Source organism: Chelonia mydas, chromosome 8, assembly GCF_015237465.2.
Source record: "Chelonia mydas isolate rCheMyd1 chromosome 8, rCheMyd1.pri.v2, whole genome shotgun sequence".
In the NCBI taxonomy this organism is placed as follows: Eukaryota; Metazoa; Chordata; order Testudines; family Cheloniidae; genus Chelonia; species Chelonia mydas.
The window spans coordinates 2,245,629-2,264,330 of NC_057854.1; the positions used below are offsets into that span (position 1 = coordinate 2,245,629).

The 18,702-nt window shown below is 42.7% G+C and overlaps 1 protein-coding gene across 3 annotated transcripts in view; it reads left to right on the forward strand.

The window, feature by feature from the left end:
• The window catches only part of RNF145 (ring finger protein 145), a 56,252-nt gene extending 39,183 nt beyond the window's left edge, over positions 1–17,069 (forward strand). For all 3 annotated transcript variants that reach the window (XM_037906652.2, XM_043553060.1, XM_043553061.1), the window contains 6 exons: positions 3,483–3,658; positions 8,726–8,866; positions 10,181–10,363; positions 12,696–12,843; positions 13,755–14,111; positions 15,413–17,069. In XM_037906652.2, the coding sequence (XP_037762580.1) occupies positions 3,483–3,658; positions 8,726–8,866; positions 10,181–10,363; positions 12,696–12,843; positions 13,755–14,111; positions 15,413–15,859 (1,452 nt within the window). In that variant the 3' untranslated portion in view covers positions 15,860–17,069. The remainder of the gene's footprint in view (positions 1–3,482; positions 3,659–8,725; positions 8,867–10,180; positions 10,364–12,695; positions 12,844–13,754; positions 14,112–15,412) is intronic.
• Positions 17,070–18,702: the final 1,633 nt, after the last annotated feature.

The following is an 18,702-nucleotide window of genomic DNA, read 5'->3' on the forward strand; positions in this document are numbered from 1 at the left end:
ACAAAGTTCCTGTTGTTGCTACCAAATGTGGTAGAAATGGTGGGACTATTAGTGTGGATGAACATCCTGCAGCCACTGGTGTTCTCACTACTGTGTTGCCTAACTCTGCTTAGGGAAGGTCAAAATGACATAGTGGTAAAAGCTCTACTCTGCACCAGCAATGTCCCGCAATGTAGTTGCACTAGTGGGGATTGTTTTTGGTAAAATTCCCTACTGCAGACAAGGCCTATCTGAAACTTGGGCATTGTGTTTTTTCTTAACACCTATTTAACCTCAGTGCCTAACACGTTTAGTTGAAAAGATGTCTTTGTCAAAGATTCATTGCTCTTCATTTAAGTATGAAAGCTCACAAGCCAAATCTGAGATACCTTCTCCCAAGAATAGGGAAGACCAGACTTGAGACTCTCCACATTTCTGTGGTGGTAATACAAAATCAACAGTATAAGTCAGCAGGGTGTTTTGGGAAGATGGTCATTTCTGAACATCATAAAGAAGAGCAAAAAAAGCCTGAAATCCAACATAGTTTTGTATGTAGCTTACCAATAAACCCATACTCAATAAACTCAAACTGACTTCAAGTGTTAGCTGTTGATCTAAGCTTTTAAAGTGCAGTGACATCATAAATGTACTGTCAACACTTCTTTCTTCTCTGGCACTTGTGTTAAGAACACTTGAATATCTTGAGGTTGTTTTAATGCCATATGCATGCTCGAAGGAAAAGCTACTCAAGTGTTTGTTTTTGTCTATTCTCCTTACCACTTTATGGGCCATTATAAGTGTACTAATTAGATTGGTTTTTAAAATCACTGTAAAGATTTGAAAGGTAAGTCATTTTTTTTTTTGGGCTGCCTCACTGACCCCCTTTGTCTTTCAAATCTGTGTTTACTAGTCAATGTAGTACTGTTTTGGCCTTAAGAAAAAATATTCTAGTATAAGCTCTCCAAGGAGCATTGCTCATGCCATGTTTCTACCAATGCCCTGTGCAAATCAAGGGCATAACTTCTCATGTGTGGCTATGGAACAATTTGGAAGGTATTAACAACATGCTGCTAGAATAATAAGCAGCTACAGCTGAAAATAGTAGTGTGCAATGTATGCTAGAGAGAACTGGCTGGAATTAGGAGAAATGTTAATGCCTCTGGTAATCTTTTTTTGGAAGGTGCTTCTGAGGCAAATTGCCTATGCCAGCCTCAGCAAATGGGAACAATTGTAATCGTGTTGGGCTGCATATTATGATTATAATCTGGTTTAATTGAAAGCTGGAAAAAACAAGAAAATCACCCTTCTAATTTTATTTTTAAGGAGCTCACTAATGTGGAAATCTAGAGCCTATTCCCTACTCCAGAAACAAAAATCGTGGTGAAAAAATTGGCCCCCTTTCAGACCTGGTGTAAGTAGATGCAACTCCATTGAAGGTCAAGGAAGATGAATCTGCTTATACCAGATTGGAGTTTTGCCCTAACCTGATTTTAACATGACGTACTCATCATCCTTTGTCATCACTTGTGGTAGTTGCTGACTTCAGCATGAATTATTCAGTAATAACTTAATCCAGTAGTTGTGACCTCACAGTTGTTGAAGGCTTTGCAACTGTAGTATTGCAAACAGTTGTTCGTAATAGCAGTGGAAAAACTTGGGAGAAGGGGGATATTAAAACACCCAGGCCCAATGTTTAGCTTCATCTGCTGAACCCAGCGGTTCAGGGGACTAAGCCCAGGGGGAGGATGGGCAAAAGCAACTTTTTGTCACCTTATGCATCCTGGCTTCTGGACTTTGGGGGCTGGTATAAGTTTAGAGCAACTTCAGGGGCTGCCTACAAGTTACAGAGCTTCCCAGAATCCCCCATGTTGCTCAATACTATAGGTGCACCCCCTCTCTGTGTAGGGTTGCTTATGCTGGTCCCGTTCTGCTCCTGTGCCACAGGAATCTTTCGCAGGGACATTGCAGATCCTTTGTAGTGCCTGAGCAGGGGCTACTTCTGGCCACCAAACTAGTCGGCTGCTTGTTAATCAGCTATGATAGAAATTACATTTACGGGACCTCACTGTAATATGTTGTAACGTTTGCCAGTGTTGACAGGGATCTGCAAATAATATGATTTGCCTACTCAATCTTTCACTCTAAAATACTAGTAGTTACATGCTTGTAAAGTACAAGTTTTTTCTCTAATTCTCTTTTCTTTTAAAATACAAACTTACTTTTTGGCCTGAGGGCCACATCGGGTTTTGGAAATTGTATGGAGGGCTGGTTAGGGGAGACTGTGCCTCCCCAAACAGCCAGGTGTGGCTCGGTCCCCGTTCCCTATTCCCCCCCACTTCTCGCCCCCTGACGCCCCTCCCCCCGGGACTCTTGCCCCATCCACCCACCCTGTTCTCTGATGCCCCCCGGGGCCCCTGCCCCATCCTCACCCCCCGCTCACTGCCACCCTATCCAACGCCTCCTCTCATTCCTGACTGCCCCTGCGGGACTTCTGCCCCATCCAACTACCCCTTCTCCCTAACCACCCCAGGAACCCCTGTCCCTGACTGCCCCCCACCGCCCCATCCAACCCCCCCGCTCCTTCCTGACTGCCCCCCCCGGACCCTTGCCCCCATTCAACCCCCGTGTTCCCCGTCCTCTGACCGCCCTGACCCCTATCCACACCCCTGACCACCACCCCGAACTCCTCTGCCCTCTATCCAACCCTTCTGCCCCCTTACCGTGCTCCCTGGAGCACTGGTGGCTGGCAGCTCTACAGCCGCACCGCCTGGCTGGAGCCAGCCACACACCGCGCAGCACAGAGCACCGGGTCAGGCCGGGCTCTGCAGCTGCGCTGCCCAGAAGCTCGCAGCCCCCCCGCCCAGAGCATCGTGCTGGTGACGCAGTGAGCTGAGGCTGCGGGAGAGGGGCTGGGAACTAGCCTCCCAGGCCAGGAGCTCAGGGGCTGGGCAGGAGGGTCCCGCAGGCCGGATGTGGCCCCACGGGCCATAGTTTGCCCACCTCTTTCCTAGTGGGTACTCTGTAGCCATTGTGTGATTCTTGTCTTGGCTGTGAGAAACAGACATTTGATTTAAAATAAAGCCATCTGTAGAAGTATTAGTGATGAATAATTTCCCTGTCACTTTTAAGGGATTAGCCTTCCAGCTTTCTGAAAATTGCTCCATAGTCACCTAGTATTAACGTTGTACAAGGAGTAGCATAAACTTTAAAAGAATTGCTGTCCAGACTGTAACAGTCATATGTTGCAAATGTGCCAATTTTTAGATATTTAGCCTCTGCTCTGACAGGTGTCTGAGGCACTTAGCACCCGCCTTTAACAAAAGGTCAAAGAAATACAAAGTCACAAATCCTTGTAACTGACCCACTTATGCCACATGAATCCGACTCATGGTTTGAATTGCAAATGAATTGAATGTTTGTTTGTTTTTTCTATTCTGTTATCTCTATAAACATACAGGATGTGAACAAATACAACAAACTGGTCTTGTCTTTACCTTGCCCAGGTAGTGGAGGTGTACGGTCTCCTGGCATTGGGGATGTCTCTGTGGAACCAGCTGGTGGTCCCCGTTCTGTTCATGGTGTTCTGGCTTGTCTTATTTGCTCTTCAAATCTACTCTTATTTCAGCACACGAGATCAGCCCGCCTCAAGAGAGAGGCTTCTCTTCCTCTTTCTGACAAGGTAATTAACTAGTGTCCATAATAAGCTGTTTTCTGTGCATGCATTGTTTGTATTCCTGAACTAATCTACTGTCTTCTACAGATGGAATGGTTTAAATCAGCTGTCTTCTTCTAGTCCCCAGTAAATATTTGTCCATCATGCATATTAGTTCAGTGAAGCCTTCTGCTTCACAGCAGCTCAGGAGAGAGGGGTATTAACAGAACTATGGAAAAGCTCCCAGTGAATACAAAATATAACTTAGTGATGGGCAAACCACTGCACACTCAGAGCTTCAGTTCAGAAGTTTGGTAGGGCTTCAAAAGATTTGACTCAGCAAACTCAGATATCACCAGCTGAGGCTAGCTAGCGCATTCCTCCTCTGGTACTTGTCTGTAGGATTGTGTTGAGGAATCAATGTGTCTTTTGGGTCCTGGAGGCTTTATTTTCAGCTGTGATATGCAACACGTTCTGGAGTGCATTGAAATCCATGCCATAACTGAAAGTTTAGCAATGAACAACGACCATGGGGAATTCCATCCACAATGATATCAGCAGAATCAGAAATAAAGCACACATGGAAAAAAAAGTATTTTCCTCAGGAAGAGGAGACTTGGGTTATCTTTCTGATGGTGATCCTAAATATCCCAGTATGCTACGCTGTTCCCCAGTTGGATTCCTCTTGAATCTAGCTTTCAGGGTATTGGACTGGATTCTCTAACAAACTATTTCTGATGTTTGGTTTGTTCTGAAGGGTGTCTTTATTTAGCAATCCACATTCTTATGGACCATTTCATCAGCAGAGGGACATTCTCAGTACCTTGGTGCTTGGGAACTTTTCATACCTCTTCCCTGTCTTGTTTTTGGCATTAATCTTTCTACAAGGTTTAGAGAAAGCATAGGAAACCTATTCCACCCGTCTCCAGTCATTCCCTTACTAGATTATGACTCGCCAGTCTTTCCCTTCACCTTCTTATTGCATTTGGGACCTTCTTGTCTATCAACTTTGTGTGGTTTAGTAGAAACATTGCCAGCATCTCCTAACTCTCTGTAAAGGTTTTGTTTTTAGAATAACCTGTTTGACACCACAGTCTCAGGATCAAGGTTCTAGAACATTCCTGTCACTTACCTTTCACATATGGCCCTGTGTCCATCACAGTACTCGAGTCTTCTGATTTCATTGTCAACTTAAAATAAACAGAGAAACGCCAGGGGTTTAATCACATTACGTATTAAAATGAATAGTACCATCAGTATTGTATTGCATTACAACATTAACAGAGGTGATTAGTTTTCAGTCTCCTCCCCCCCCAAAAAACCCCCAACTATTTTACACCTCCACTGAAGTTTTAATTTTGCACAAAGTAGAATATTGACTGTACCTAGCTGTACTGTAGCAGTTGCCAGGGGCGTGGACTGCATGACCTAATAGGTCTCTTCCATCTCTAATTTCTGTGATTGAGTTGAAGAAATTGCTGGGTAGATGACAGGTTTTTTGCTGCTTGTGAAGAACTGGAAAATTTGACTCTTGTCACTAGGGTCAGAAATCTGAGACCCTTGACAGCAGGAAGGTAAGGAATCTGGGGATGATGAAATGACTCTTCCTCGCAGAGAAGACCCACTAGCTCCCACATCACTGAGTCATTTAGGCTCAGAGCTCCCCACCGTGCCTAATACAGAAGCCTGTGCACTAGTGATGTGTGCAGTGTGTCTGGCCACAGGCAGAGAGCAGAGGCTTTTACAGCATGGCACAGCAGGGGAACTTAGATTTTTCTGACACGCCTCATGCATTTGGCAAATATTGTGGCTATTGCTACATGCACAAGATCTCCAAAAGCAAAGATTTTTAATGCCAGATTGACACACTCCGTGACACACTCCCTGTTAATCAGCATTGGTCTTTGCAGGCATGAACCGTCAGTATTCCAGTTACTGAAATTATTTAAAGTTAAAACACAGGTTTACCTGGTGCAATCTAAACCACTTCCAGTTCTAGTGTTTAGATTCTGGAATTGTGCCATAGAATTGAGGGGCAAGAGTGTGAATGATCATGTATCATCCATATACATCAGGTAGAACTTGCCTGCCAGGTATCAAAATAAATCTGTATCTTCATAATAAGTGAGAGTTAAACGAAATGCCATCTCGAAAATATTACTTGCTAGACTTTCTCTGTACAGCCGAAAACATGAAAGCACCAGACTTTTTCTCTTAGACTCAATTTCATCACGCTCTGGGGATGTTTCTCCTCAAGGCATCCTTCCTGGTGGGTTTTTGGCAATTGCTGTCATCTTTTACCTGCCTGGGAGCAACACACACAACCAGGAAACTTTTATGCCAGTGTTGTGGGGGCCAAAGGTGCATTGCTGTGCCATGGTAAGAAAATGCAACAGTAGCACTCTTTCTTCAGAAGAGAAACAAGCTCCAGTAGCAGGTTTTATCTCTGACAGCCTAACTGTTCAGGAGAGGATGTTAAAATTTCATTTTGTTAGACAAGCTAAGAAAGATTCTCTAGTCAGCCAGAAGACTTCACTGTACTGCAGTCTACTTAGTAAAATGGAAAAATGTTTCTCTGCCAGAAAAGAGCAGTGTGTGCACACGTGCCCTTTATTAGCGGTAATGAATTATTTCCTAGAGCTGTACAACTCCGGAATTCAAGCAAGAGCAATCAGAGTGCATTTAATAGCAATGTTAAGCTTCCACAAATGCACAACAAACAATAACAATACACAGCCTTCGTTGTATTTTTTTTTTTTTGAAGATGGCAAGAATTCAAACCTTCAGGACAGTTACAAGCTCACACCTGGGGGCACATAAGGATAAATCTGAAAGCTCTCCAGTCAGTCCTTTGTTTGAGGTTTTTAAGCTCCTCTGAGTCCCTTACACAGTAAATTATCTCCACTTCAACTTCATTAGGAAGGGTGGTAGCATGCTTGCTAGAGGGGTTGAAAGTTCTTTATTATGGAGCCTACCTGGAGGCTCAGCTATCCTGGATCAGACTTCCCCTTAACTATAGTTCCTTCATTCCTGACAAGTTTGGAAAAAAACCTGAAGTTATTCAAAAATACCTCACATAGCGGGGCCCTTAATCTTAAACATCGCACATGACCAGTACTGAGAGGGACGAACACCAGCGCAAGCACAGTTCCTGGAAGATAGTCATCCCTTACAGGGACTACCACCTTTTTTGGCCAGTTCTTTCCTATTTGTGGTCACACCAGAGCAACATACTGGGAACTTGGAGGAGTCACTACAAGTCACATTGTACCACAATCATCGGGCATAACTCTTCTTTTCCAACCAGTTAGACAAATCTGTCTCATGTGCACATTGAGCTTTATGCTTATTGTTTTGGTACTGTAGACGTGCCCTTCTTTGCTGAGAGCTCTGGTGGTGAGGAGTGTTCTTAGAAGCCAGTGTTCCATTACAGACTCTATGCTTTCTATATCTGTAGGCCACCTTCCGAAAGGGCTTGTATCACTCCCACTGGAGAATAGGGAGGATTTGATGAGTTATCAGGAGTACCCCTTGATTGTATGATGAATGAGAGTCTTCCAAATTCTCTGCTTTGGTGTTCTTTCAAAGACAGCTACCATTCATGTGCAGAGGCATAGCCAGGAAGTTAAGAAGCTTCTAGTGAGCAGCCTATTCAGCTACAAAAGGCTTTCATGCCCTATCAAATAGGGGAGGAGGGATATTTTAACTTAAAATGTTGGATTGCTGAAGAATAAGCAGAATGATCTGTAATAAAACTTGAGATGTTATATTACACAGACACTTTAAAAAGAAATGACCTGCTTTTGTTGTGTTACCTCTCTGGTGCCGTATAAAACATTTAAAAATGGACTGAGTACCAGTGCAACTATTTATCGTTTCCTTTGTTCCATCTAGTTTTTCTGACACATGCTCTTTCTTGGAGCACTTTGCTTCTACTTGACCCAGCAGTGAATTAATCAGAATGCTGCAATGTGACATCCTAATAATTTCTCTGGGAACAGCCTGTTGTCCTGAAGGAACCAGGATTGCTGTCGTAACCAAAGGTGCCAGAACGTGGCCCTGAGTTGAGTAGCTGAGGACTCCCTGGTGTTAGAGAAAGCAAGAATAGAGCAGCTCTACACCACTGCTTTCCAACTCTGCTGACATTGGAGGTGGGAGGATGTATGGCCATAGTAGCAGTGTGATTGATTCCCATTAAAGGCCGTTGTACTCTGGAGAAACACTGAGACTGCTCTAGACTGCACTGGTCCAGGACTACAGAAAACAGGCCCCAGGATGAGTGAGCTGAAACAGCTCTTTGATGATTTCTCAAACTTGGTTGCACCCAGCTCTTGTTGCAGCTGAGGATTCACCTTGTGACTTCACTGTAGTAGCAAATCAAAAGAGAAGTAGGCCTGAGAGTGAGAGCATCCTGTGTTCTCGCTCAGATAATTGTTTAAAGACCGTATGTCTCTTTGGTATAGTTTATTTGAAGTTTGTACTAGGCCTCTTTTGTGGGTCAGCAGTAGTTGAATATCAAGATCTCAGATCACTTTTCAGACCAGAATTATGAAAAACTTTTCAATTTATTAGCCATTTTAATAACCGTTTATATGAGCACTATATAGTGACTGGCATCCTGGTAGTATTGCTGTGTGGGAACTAACCAATCAATCAGATTGATCTACTGTAACTTTGCGTCATCTTGTGGTAACTGGATTGAAATGTCATTAAGTGAATTGAATGCATCACTCTTCCGTGCCTGAGAATGAGTACTCTTCTTTATTAAAGTAAAAGCAAGATAGCACCACCGTGTGGGGTTGTCTTGAAGCACAATCTGAATGAGCAATGGGGAACCACATGGGCTTGCTTATCAGCTGATAGACATAACAATGCGTTTTTGTGACTGAGTAACAGTGAATCTTTGACCTTTGATGTCCGAGGAGAAAATAGTGGACTTTTGCTCTCATAATTTTGTCTCAGTAGAAGAACGTGCATGTACTTGTGGGGCTTCTCATGTTCTGTTTTTTAAGCCAATCCAGATGTGATTTCAAACCAGCTCAGACTCTTAATTGAAGAAATCTTTTTATTAATTAAACTGTGTTTTCCCCCTAGCATTGCAGAATGTTGCAGCACTCCATATTCACTCCTGGGATTGGTGTTCACGGTCTCCTTTGTTGCTTTGGGAGTTTTGACTCTCTGCAAGTTTTACTTGCAGGGCTACCGAGCGTTCATGAATGACCCAGCTATGAACAGGTAAGTGCCTGGCAGCATATTTAGAACTACGTAGCACTGAGGTTGGCATTTGTTAAACTGAGTTATTTTAACCCGTTATAAACGCCTTAGAATGCATAGGAATTCTGACACACTTCTTATTTATTAGCCCAAATACACTATTTTAAAGGGTTTGAGATGGAAATGTCTATCATGAATCTTAGAATGGCAGTCATGCAGTTCTGTAATACATACAGTGCTTCTCTTTGGGATTTTAGATTCTTTGCGGTGTCTTCATGGGGATCAGTGACTAAAGGAATCTAAAAATGTTTAGAAAAACTAAATGCTTATGTAGTTATATTTTAACTTCCTGGTTCATTTCCCCCCATGTAACTACATGTGAAACCAAACTAATCTTTTGTGGAAGATTTGCACTGGTCAGCTAAAAGTTACTGTGGGAAACTGCCGAAGAATATAGGCAACTTGTTTCTCTTGTGCTTCTCACAACTGCCTGACATAAAATTGGGAGTTTAGTTGTGGCCCTGTGGTTTACTATGTTAGCTTTTACCAGGAGGTTAAATGCTGGTTCAAGCCACAAGTGAAGGACTTGTTTGTACTTTGGGTTCTGAGGTGAGTCAGTGGGAATTGCAGTGAGTATAAAGTGAGGCTGCCCAGGAATGGTGCAGGAGCATTGTGGGCGTGGGGGAGAACCAGTCATGGGTAGTCCACGCTGTGCTGTAACTGCTTCAAGACAGTGCTGTCATTGTCTCTACGTCAGAAATATTAAATTCACTTTCAACTTCAAAACCACAAGAGTGAAAGTGGGACATTCAGGGGACTCTTTGTTCTAGAGTGTCTGTTAGCGACATTGGAAGTTGTGCTGTATGTCTAACTCTGAATTCATTGCTTTCAAAGTCTACCCAAGTGGTAGGACTTCAAACAGGAATGTCATTAAAGGAAAAGAGAGACAAGGCAGGTGAGGGAATATCTTACACAGAGTTCTTCAGGCCCCGACCTGAAGCTTGTCTCTCACCAATACAAGATATCACCTCCCCCACCATGTTTCTCTAATATCCTGGGACCAACATGGCTACAGCACCACTGCATACATTAAAGAGTAAAGGTCAGCGAAGCCTCTACAAGCTACAAAGAAGCATAAGCAGTATTTTTTAAAGAAATATATCAATGTTAATTTCCTGAGGTCATACAAGGCAGAAAGAAATCTTAAAATAGAATCAGAAACAAAGGGCTAGACAAACTGTTGATTTCATACATGGCAGACTTTTATTTTAAGATGAAGCAAAATTAACCCTCTGCATTTTATTTTCACTTTCTCTTCAAAACCCCAACCCAAAGGGGGATGACAGAAGGAGTCACTCTCCTGATCTTGGCCGTGCAGACTGGTTTAATCGAGCTTCAAGTTGTCCATCGGGCATTCCTGCTTAGTATTATTCTCTTCATTGTGGTAGCATCCATCCTTCAGTCCATGTTGGAGATTGCTGATCCCATTGTTCTGGCACTGGGAGCTTCAAGGGACAAGTAAGAAATGCACTTTCTAAACTGAAAGCTATTTAAAACTCTTTTTTGTAGAGGTGAGCGCACTAATGTATGGCCTGATAGCCTTGTGGGCTACCAAAAGGTAATTAAGGTGGTCCACATTCTTGTAGACTAAAGAATAATAAGGTTAGTATACAGAAAGTTCTCATTTCTTTGCTCCTTCTCCTTATCTCCTCCCTGCTCCTTTCTCCCACACACACACACACACACACACACACAGTGATGTTCACCAGCACAGAGATGCTTTGCAACATGATTCCTTCTGCAGAAGGAAAGTGACTTGGGTCGCATGGTCCTAATGAAGACTCATCTGTGAGCATGTCTTAGTCTGCACAGGATCATGTTGCTCTGCAGCCACGGGCATCAGGAATTGTGTGGGTATTACATGACGCAAGGAAAGTCATCACCCCGCACTGCGAGACACTGAGCCCTGCTCTTGGCTAAACAAAACCACAGTTCAGCATGTCACGGAAACAGCCAGTTATTTAATAGAATCATGGGGAAAAAATTCTACTAAGTTGTAATAGTCCATAGATTAACTTCAGGATCCCAAGCTTGTGGGACCAGTTGTAGGCCTGGAATGGGAGGTGTCTATGGAGAGAACCTGAGGAGTGGAAGAAGGGAGTCTTGTGGATGTTTTGATCTGCTGGGTTTTTTCCTGTTATCTTTGATTTCTTTGTGTTTCTTTAAGGAGCTTTATTTGTCTTTGGTGTTCTGGCATGAAACTGCATTTCCTATGTTAATTGCATGTCTCTCTTCCCCTTGTGTAATCTGTAAGCGTTCTAAATAAAAGAGGAGGTTTATTTATATCCAGTGAGTCTGTTCGGCTCAGAGGTTGCTTGTGGTCAACACAGTCTCTGTGGCATGTTAACTCTAAATATGCTGATGAAAGGAAAGGGAGTAGAGCCAGGAGATAGTATTTGGTTCTCAAACAGATAGTCACTGGTAGCAGCAAATTGTAACTGTTTGCCAGGTCCAAAGCTGAATTTGTAGGGAGTTCTGAACAAATGAGGTGGGGAAAGCCCCTCCCCCCTAACCCAGAAGGAATACAGGTATTTACAAAATTCAGTTAATTTTAGAATTTTTTTCTTCTAACCTTAGTTGCAGTCAAATTAGGGTAATTCTCCTCTCTCCTTTCTTCCCTTCTACTATCGTTTGTCAGTTTCAGTGTATCTCTTATTTCTGGAACTAAATGTGTGTAAAAAGACATAGCGAGTAATGACTAGAGGCACTGGAAAGATTTCCAAATGGGATGCGAGTGAAGAGATTAGGACTGTGTAGGGGAGAGATTAGTAAAAGGGGTCACGATAGGGGTCTACAAAATAGTGAAGAGCTATGCGTTATAAAAGGGAGGGGACAGCTGGCAGGGCTTTCACTCTGAGACTCTGGAACTTGCTCCCCTTTGATCTGAAATAGCCTGAATTTGGTTTCTTTTGGAGAATACTGCAAGAGACACCTATCTGAAAAAGTCTTTGGAGAAGGCTGAGGGTATGCTTCCTTGATCACGGAGAGGTAGATGGCTGGGCTGTTTGGCTGAGTTCCCGTGGAACCAATTTCAGTGCTGCTGAGGTTTAACTTAATTGTACTTATTTCATGATCAAGTATGTTAAGATAACTAGAGCCTTGGAATAGATGTCTTTATTTTAAAAAATCTAAATACAGTTCATCGCTTTTCATAAGAGCAAGGTGACATCCGTTAATACTGAAAGGCAACAGATTTAAAACAGATAAAAGGAAATACTTTTACACGATGTACAGTCGTCATGTGACAGTGAGTTCCACAGGTGGTTATAGAGGCTAGTAAAGAGTCTAGTAAGAGTCGAAGTATGAGATGTTTTTATGGGGAAACTTCTGCAGGTATACCAGATAGCATTTAAAATAACCTTACAAACCTTTATGCTTCAGCGCATGGACTGCCTGGAGCAGATTACTCCATAATTGTTCTAATGGGATTTCCTGGATTTTCATCTGAAGCATCTGGTATCAGCCTCTGTCAGAGACCAGAGACAATTAGTTTAACCACTGACCTGATCCGCTGTGGCAGTACCTATGTAACTTATTTGTAGTCTTTAATTTTTGCCTTTGTCTCACTGAGGATGTAGCCTTTCCACTTTGTGCTGAGAAAGGCACAGGGAAGAAAGAACTGAACTTCCATCAGAATAACTGTCTGTTTGTACTGCGAATTAGACTGTACTTGAGGAAATTAAGAATTCCTTTTCGTAAAGTAAAAGCCTTCCGTAGATACATAAGCCACTGTCCTCTCAGTGAGAGGATGCCAGTTGTCTGAATCCCAACCATTGCATTGTTCCTGCAGGAGCCTGTGGAAGCATTTCCGTGCAGTCAGCCTGTGCTTGTTCTTGCTAGTGTTCCCAGCATACATGGCCTACATGATTTGTCAGTTTTTCCACATGGATTTCTGGCTGCTGATCATTATCTCTAGCAGTATTCTAACCTCCCTCCAGGTAAGGCACACTAGCCTCATGGTAGTCATTTATTTTTTTTCTCTCCCTAAGGTAACGGGATATGACCAGAACAGTGCTGGGGGGAGTGTTAGAGTGCAGAAGCTGGGATGTAAAATCTTTTATTTATCTCTTCCTGCGGCTAGAGTACTCTAGTGCTGGGCTGAGAACACAGGGAACTAAAATATTTATTGTAAATAATGCTGTAGGATTGGAAGGGCATGTTGGTTACAATAATAAGCTTCCAAACTGCACATAGATTGCATCGTTATAGGAGACTTCCATGACAGAGGTGATCTGAAAATATATTGGTGTCCAAAACATGCATACATACGTACTTTCCTGTGTGTGGGGGGGTGTATCCTCATTTTCATTTTTTAATTCACTATTTAAAAAATAGCTCTTGGAAGCTTGTCATGTGATGTCTGTGTGTGTCTAGTCACTGTCCATGTCTGTAAGGGCTTGTCTGCGTGGCAGGGCACTGTGCACGAGAGAAGTGTGATTTCTAAAGTGCACCAACATGTCCCACGCTAACTGGCCCACGTGTAGACCCTTCTGGCATGAACTAAAAGTTCCCTCGTGCACATGAACGTAGTGCTGTCTCAAAGGGTGTTCACACCAGTAGGCCTGTGCGCGTTAGAAATCACACCTCTCTAATATGCATTTTCTGTATGGACAAGCCCTAACTACAGCCTTGATTCAGCAAAGCACTTAAGCATGGGTTTCCCTGGTATTTAAGCAGAAGCTTCATGCTTTGTGAGTAGGGATGGATTTAGGTTCTACTTGAAGTTAAGCAAGTACTTGGCTGATTTGGGGTTTATATGCTTCCAGATGAGGGAGGCCCTGTGTGTACTGAACTCTACTTACCCTGGGGACCTGAATGCTGAAACCATGTCATTCTATCCTCTTTTCAGGTGCTTGGAACACTTTTCATTTATGTGTTGTTTATGGTTGAGGAGTTCAGAAAAGAGCCAGTAGAAAATATGGACGATGTAATTTACTATGTAAACGGCACATACCGGCTGCTGGAATTCCTCGTGGCTCTCTGCGTCGTGGCATACGGCGTCTCGGAGACTATCTTTGGAGAATGGACTGTGATGGGCTCAATGATAATCTTCATCCACTCCTATTACAATGTGTGGCTCCGGGCCCAGCTGGGGTGGAAAAGTTTTCTTCTCCGCAGGGATGCTGTGAATAAGATCAAATCGCTGCCCACTGCCACAGAGGAGCAGCTGGAGCAACACAATGATATCTGTGCCATCTGCTACCAGGTTTGCAATTCAAGTAGTAGAACTGTAGGGGAGTGACTCTTATTAACATACCTTTGGATGGTGTGGAGTTAGTCTCCGGTGCTGTAACGAGAGCAGTGACTTTGGTTGTGTTTCAGTTGCAATCCCCACAGAGTTCTGCTGTGTGTAATTTGGCTTAGTGCAGAATTGGAGGGAGTCCTTGCATTGGAAACCTAGAACAAACTAACATGGAAATTAAGAAATTTAAATAGACCAGAATAGCTTTTTTCTCGTTTGTTTTTTGCTGTTTTTAATCGGTTTTCAGATGTAACTAAAGCAAGTGTCATACTCCTGAACGTATCTGAGGTTCTGAAGCATTTCCAGTGAGTATGGGCCAAGCTAGTCTCTCTAGTAGAACCAATCAATGACTTTTTTTTTTCAATTGGGGAGATTTCTCTTATGGCTTCCTGTAAGGTTGTATGTACACCGCTAGCCAATGTATCGTACGGTTTCGTAGAAACAATTCAATCTCCATGGATTAATTCCCACTCTTGCTTAATGTAAAACACTGGTTATAAAAGAAAAATAAACCTAATTACTGTAAGGGGAAGGATTTAACATAAGCCAACAGAAGTAAGGAAATTAGAAGTTAACACTGGAAGCGCTATCTTTACCACACTTTGTGCTTTGGAAAAAAGAAAAGAATACAGGTGTGCTTCTTTCCTCCCTGGGAAATCATGTTTGTTGTGAATGGAAGTGAGAGAGTAACCCTAGGATGAATGCAGCATGATTTTATTAAGATTGGATTGGCTCCAAACTTGGTTTCAGTGATCTGAAATGTTTATTTAAAACAAAAGCTTACTTTGCATTTGAGTAAAAATCCCTGGTCTCACCTCAGTGCCTTAGGTCTAGGCACTTCATTTCTACTCTGCTGCTCTCACACCATGGTGGTTACAAGTGGACTATTGGGTTTGTCTTTCCACCTAGTACTTTGTAACCCAGACCCTACAACTACTTCCACAAAGCGTTGTAAATAACAGTTCCTTTGTGCTTGCTTTTAATCTGTATGGGGCTAACTTCCATGGGGTTGCAATTGTTTTGTCATCAGCCTCATGAGGCTGGATACCTGAGTTCTATCACTTTTTTTCCTCTGGAAACTTACTGGTCTTGTGCCTGTTGAAAGTTATGTGGAGGTTTGTGTGTATGTAGAAAAATCATTACACGTCTTACCTTAGAATTTTCATCTCACGAGTAAACTTGAGGTCAGGTGGAGTATGTAGGGCAGTTCTGGGAGGACAGGGTGTTTGGCTGTTGTGTGACATCTTGATTTTTATTATTTTCAGGACATGAAATCTGCTGTGATCACACCATGCAGCCATTTCTTTCATTCTGGTTGTCTTAAGAAATGGCTGTATGTGCAAGAGACCTGTCCTTTGTGCCACTGTCAACTTAAAAACCCCTCGCAGCCACCAGGACTGGCACCAGAGCCAGCTCCACAGCCAAACCCTGGAGCAGAGCAAAATACTGGTCATCAAGAAGCAACTGAACATCTTGGTGTTGAACACCAGGAGGAGAGAAATCTAAAAGAGAGCCCTAGTGATCGTAACGGACAAGTGGCTGAAGGGCCAGATCACCAGGAGCACTCTCAGGATGCCAAGAATGATTCTCAGAATCTGGATTGTGACACGTGTCCGTCTGAGGCCAGCCAGGGGGAGATTATTGTGGAGGAACCGATTGGAGGCCAGGAGGAGGTTCTCACTCAGGACCCGAGACTTTCTATCCAGTTCTGAAGTGGCAGAAGATGATGTAGGAACAGACCCATGTCAGAGACCCGTGCCTGACTCAGCAGAGCGAACTTACCCTTCCACAGTTGTGAAAAAGTTTAGCAATTAATGCTGGTCGAAATGTAAAATCCCATGCTGATTTTTGTGGGCTGCCTGGTAGAGGCAATTCCAAGGCGATTCAACAGAGATGACTTCAGAAACTGCTTCTGAACTGCAAGGGAGGGAGAAACTGGAAACAAATGACATGGACATAGAGTATTTTCACGGGGCGGGTGAAGGGGAAGGAGGAGAAGTAGGGGGGTGTGAGGTGCGAAAGAAACACAACCATTAGCTTGTGTTTGGGGTGGGGAGGAAGAATCACACTGAACCATGTCCCAGGGTACCAGTGAGAGATGCTCGAATGCTTTGGCCTGTTTTTCTGCATTGACTGGAGCGCAGCCATGATTACTGACAAAATTTTGTACAGCACTGAAGCCAAAATCAAAGATGTAACAGCATTGATTGTATTGGAAGATGGAAGCACTCTAATACATTGCGTGTATGCATTGGGTATTTTTGGTGGGGCAATTACATTTGCATTCATGTAATCTATAGTGACTCTTGACTTTTATGACGGAGTCTTCAATATTTTGATGTATATGAAACTTTTGTTAATATATTATGCACAGTATGGGCCATGTGAAGTAAACTAAAGCTCTAATGAACACTTTGCCCTTCACTGCAAAGTGCAGGAGAGAGTGGGATGAGTTTTAGGGCACAGATAGCGGCCTTGCAATACTGTTTGATCCTGTGTAATGTCTAATTCTTGCAGCTGAATTGAAACAGTGTTAAACTCTGGCAATATTTGCACTTTGGGAATGAGTACAGAAACATGTATGATCAAACGCCGCAAATGCCACTTTTAAAGCTGTTAATAGAATTTGCACCTTTATTCTTTGACACGCATGTGTCCATACTTAAATTTTTACATTCATCACGGCTTCAGATAGAACTAGGGATGGGAGGGGGGAGTGGGGGCAGGAAATTTTTTATGTGAATTTTGATATGAAAAGAAACTAGTCACTTATTTATACAATAGGCTTGGCTCTGAAGTGTTTTTTTCAAAATTGGTATTCTTAACGTGAAATGTGATATGATTTTATTTTTAGTAGTAAATTTGGATGTAGACGAACAGACATAGCTGAATGTCTTAATAAATTACATTTGAAGATTTTTATATTTGGTGATGTGATTCTTAAGCAGAAGGTGGTACCAGAATTATATGTGCATGCAGACTGACTGCATTCCCCTCTGAGCTCAGCAGATCTGATACTCACTCCCACGTGTGTTACAGTGCTGTTCTAGCCAAAGACCGTTCCAGTTGTTAAAACCTGTCATTGCCACCAGTGCCTTAACCTAGAGGAGCAACTACAAAACGGTATGTTTTGTTCTCTGCCCCCCCCAGCCTAAGCATGCTGCTTCCCACAGTGCTGCTGGGCTACTGGTCCCCACAGCAAATACCTTGACCGGGGCTCTCACCTGAGAGTTGAAAATATCAATGGCAAGAGCATGCGTCAGTGTCTTCCGTTTTTAATGTACTGCCATGTCTCCTTAGTGAGTGACGGTAACATTTGCCATATGCTTCTTTGACCATTGTGACTCACTGGCTTATTAATTAAGTAGAATTCAGTGGAAAAATAGGGAGAAACTTTCACTGATTTGTCACTTTTAAAATTTTTTCTTCATCAGTATAGTGCGTCAGTGGCAGACAGTCAAACTCTCCTTCATCCTTGTTTTCCGTGATAGCCTGACCTCTCCCAAAACAAAGTCCACAATTGTACAGTTCCAAGTGTTTCACTTTTGATGCCCATATTTAGACATGCTTCACTGCAACCAATTTTAAGTTATTGGAGGTGTAAGGGTTGCGGATGGGCCCTGCATAGGATCCTAACAGGGTACTGATCAGTATTATAAAACACAAATTTCCTCTCATTTCCTAGGGCATGTTTTTAGCCAGAACCATGAACTCCAAAATCCAGGTCCTCAGTCATGTGCCAGAAGGTGCCAAGCAAAGCTCTCAGGGCTGATGTGAAGAAGTTCTGATCCGTGTGAGATCTGTCTGTTCCACTGATGCACAGGGAGCAAAGCTGTAGGAGGGGAACGGATAAGGCAGAGCCCCAGGTGTCTAGGAAGGCAACAAGGAAACAAGATGACCCAAGAGAAGCGTGGTGGGAGAGAAGGAGAGATCAAAGCACAAACACCCACTTGAGGTATCTGTGAGATCATCAAAAACATTGTGAACTAAAAGTTCATCAGTTTCAAGTTTTTATACTTGGAGGAAATGTTCCTGACACTCTGTCTCTCCCCCCATATGATTCCTAGGCCAGTGCCCCATCCCCTAGATTATGCTGCCCACAGGGGTGGGATTTGATTTATTAATATTTAGAATTGGAAGGGTGTTCACTATCAGATTATAACTCAGATGAAAATTTGGGCATAAACCGCTTGAATATCCCTTAAAAAGAAAATTTGTATATATATTTTTTTTTTCCAGGAAAGCTAAACAGACTAAGTTGAAGGAACTCTGCTTGGTCCAAAATGAACTCTTACAAGAAAATCAATACCAAAACACGAACCAAAGTACTGTCCATTAACATACTGGTTTAAAAATTCCATGGAATCTATTTTCAATACTTCCCCTGCAGTGTTTGCAACCCAGATGTGCTGCATTGAGTGTAACTAAATCAGAATGAAACTGACATTGCTGGGTTTTTTTGCTCTATCACAGAGAAATGCTTTAAAGTAAGCAATGTAAATAGTGAAAAGTAGATTTGATTTTAAATTTGAATTCCAATTTTGAGACACTAGTG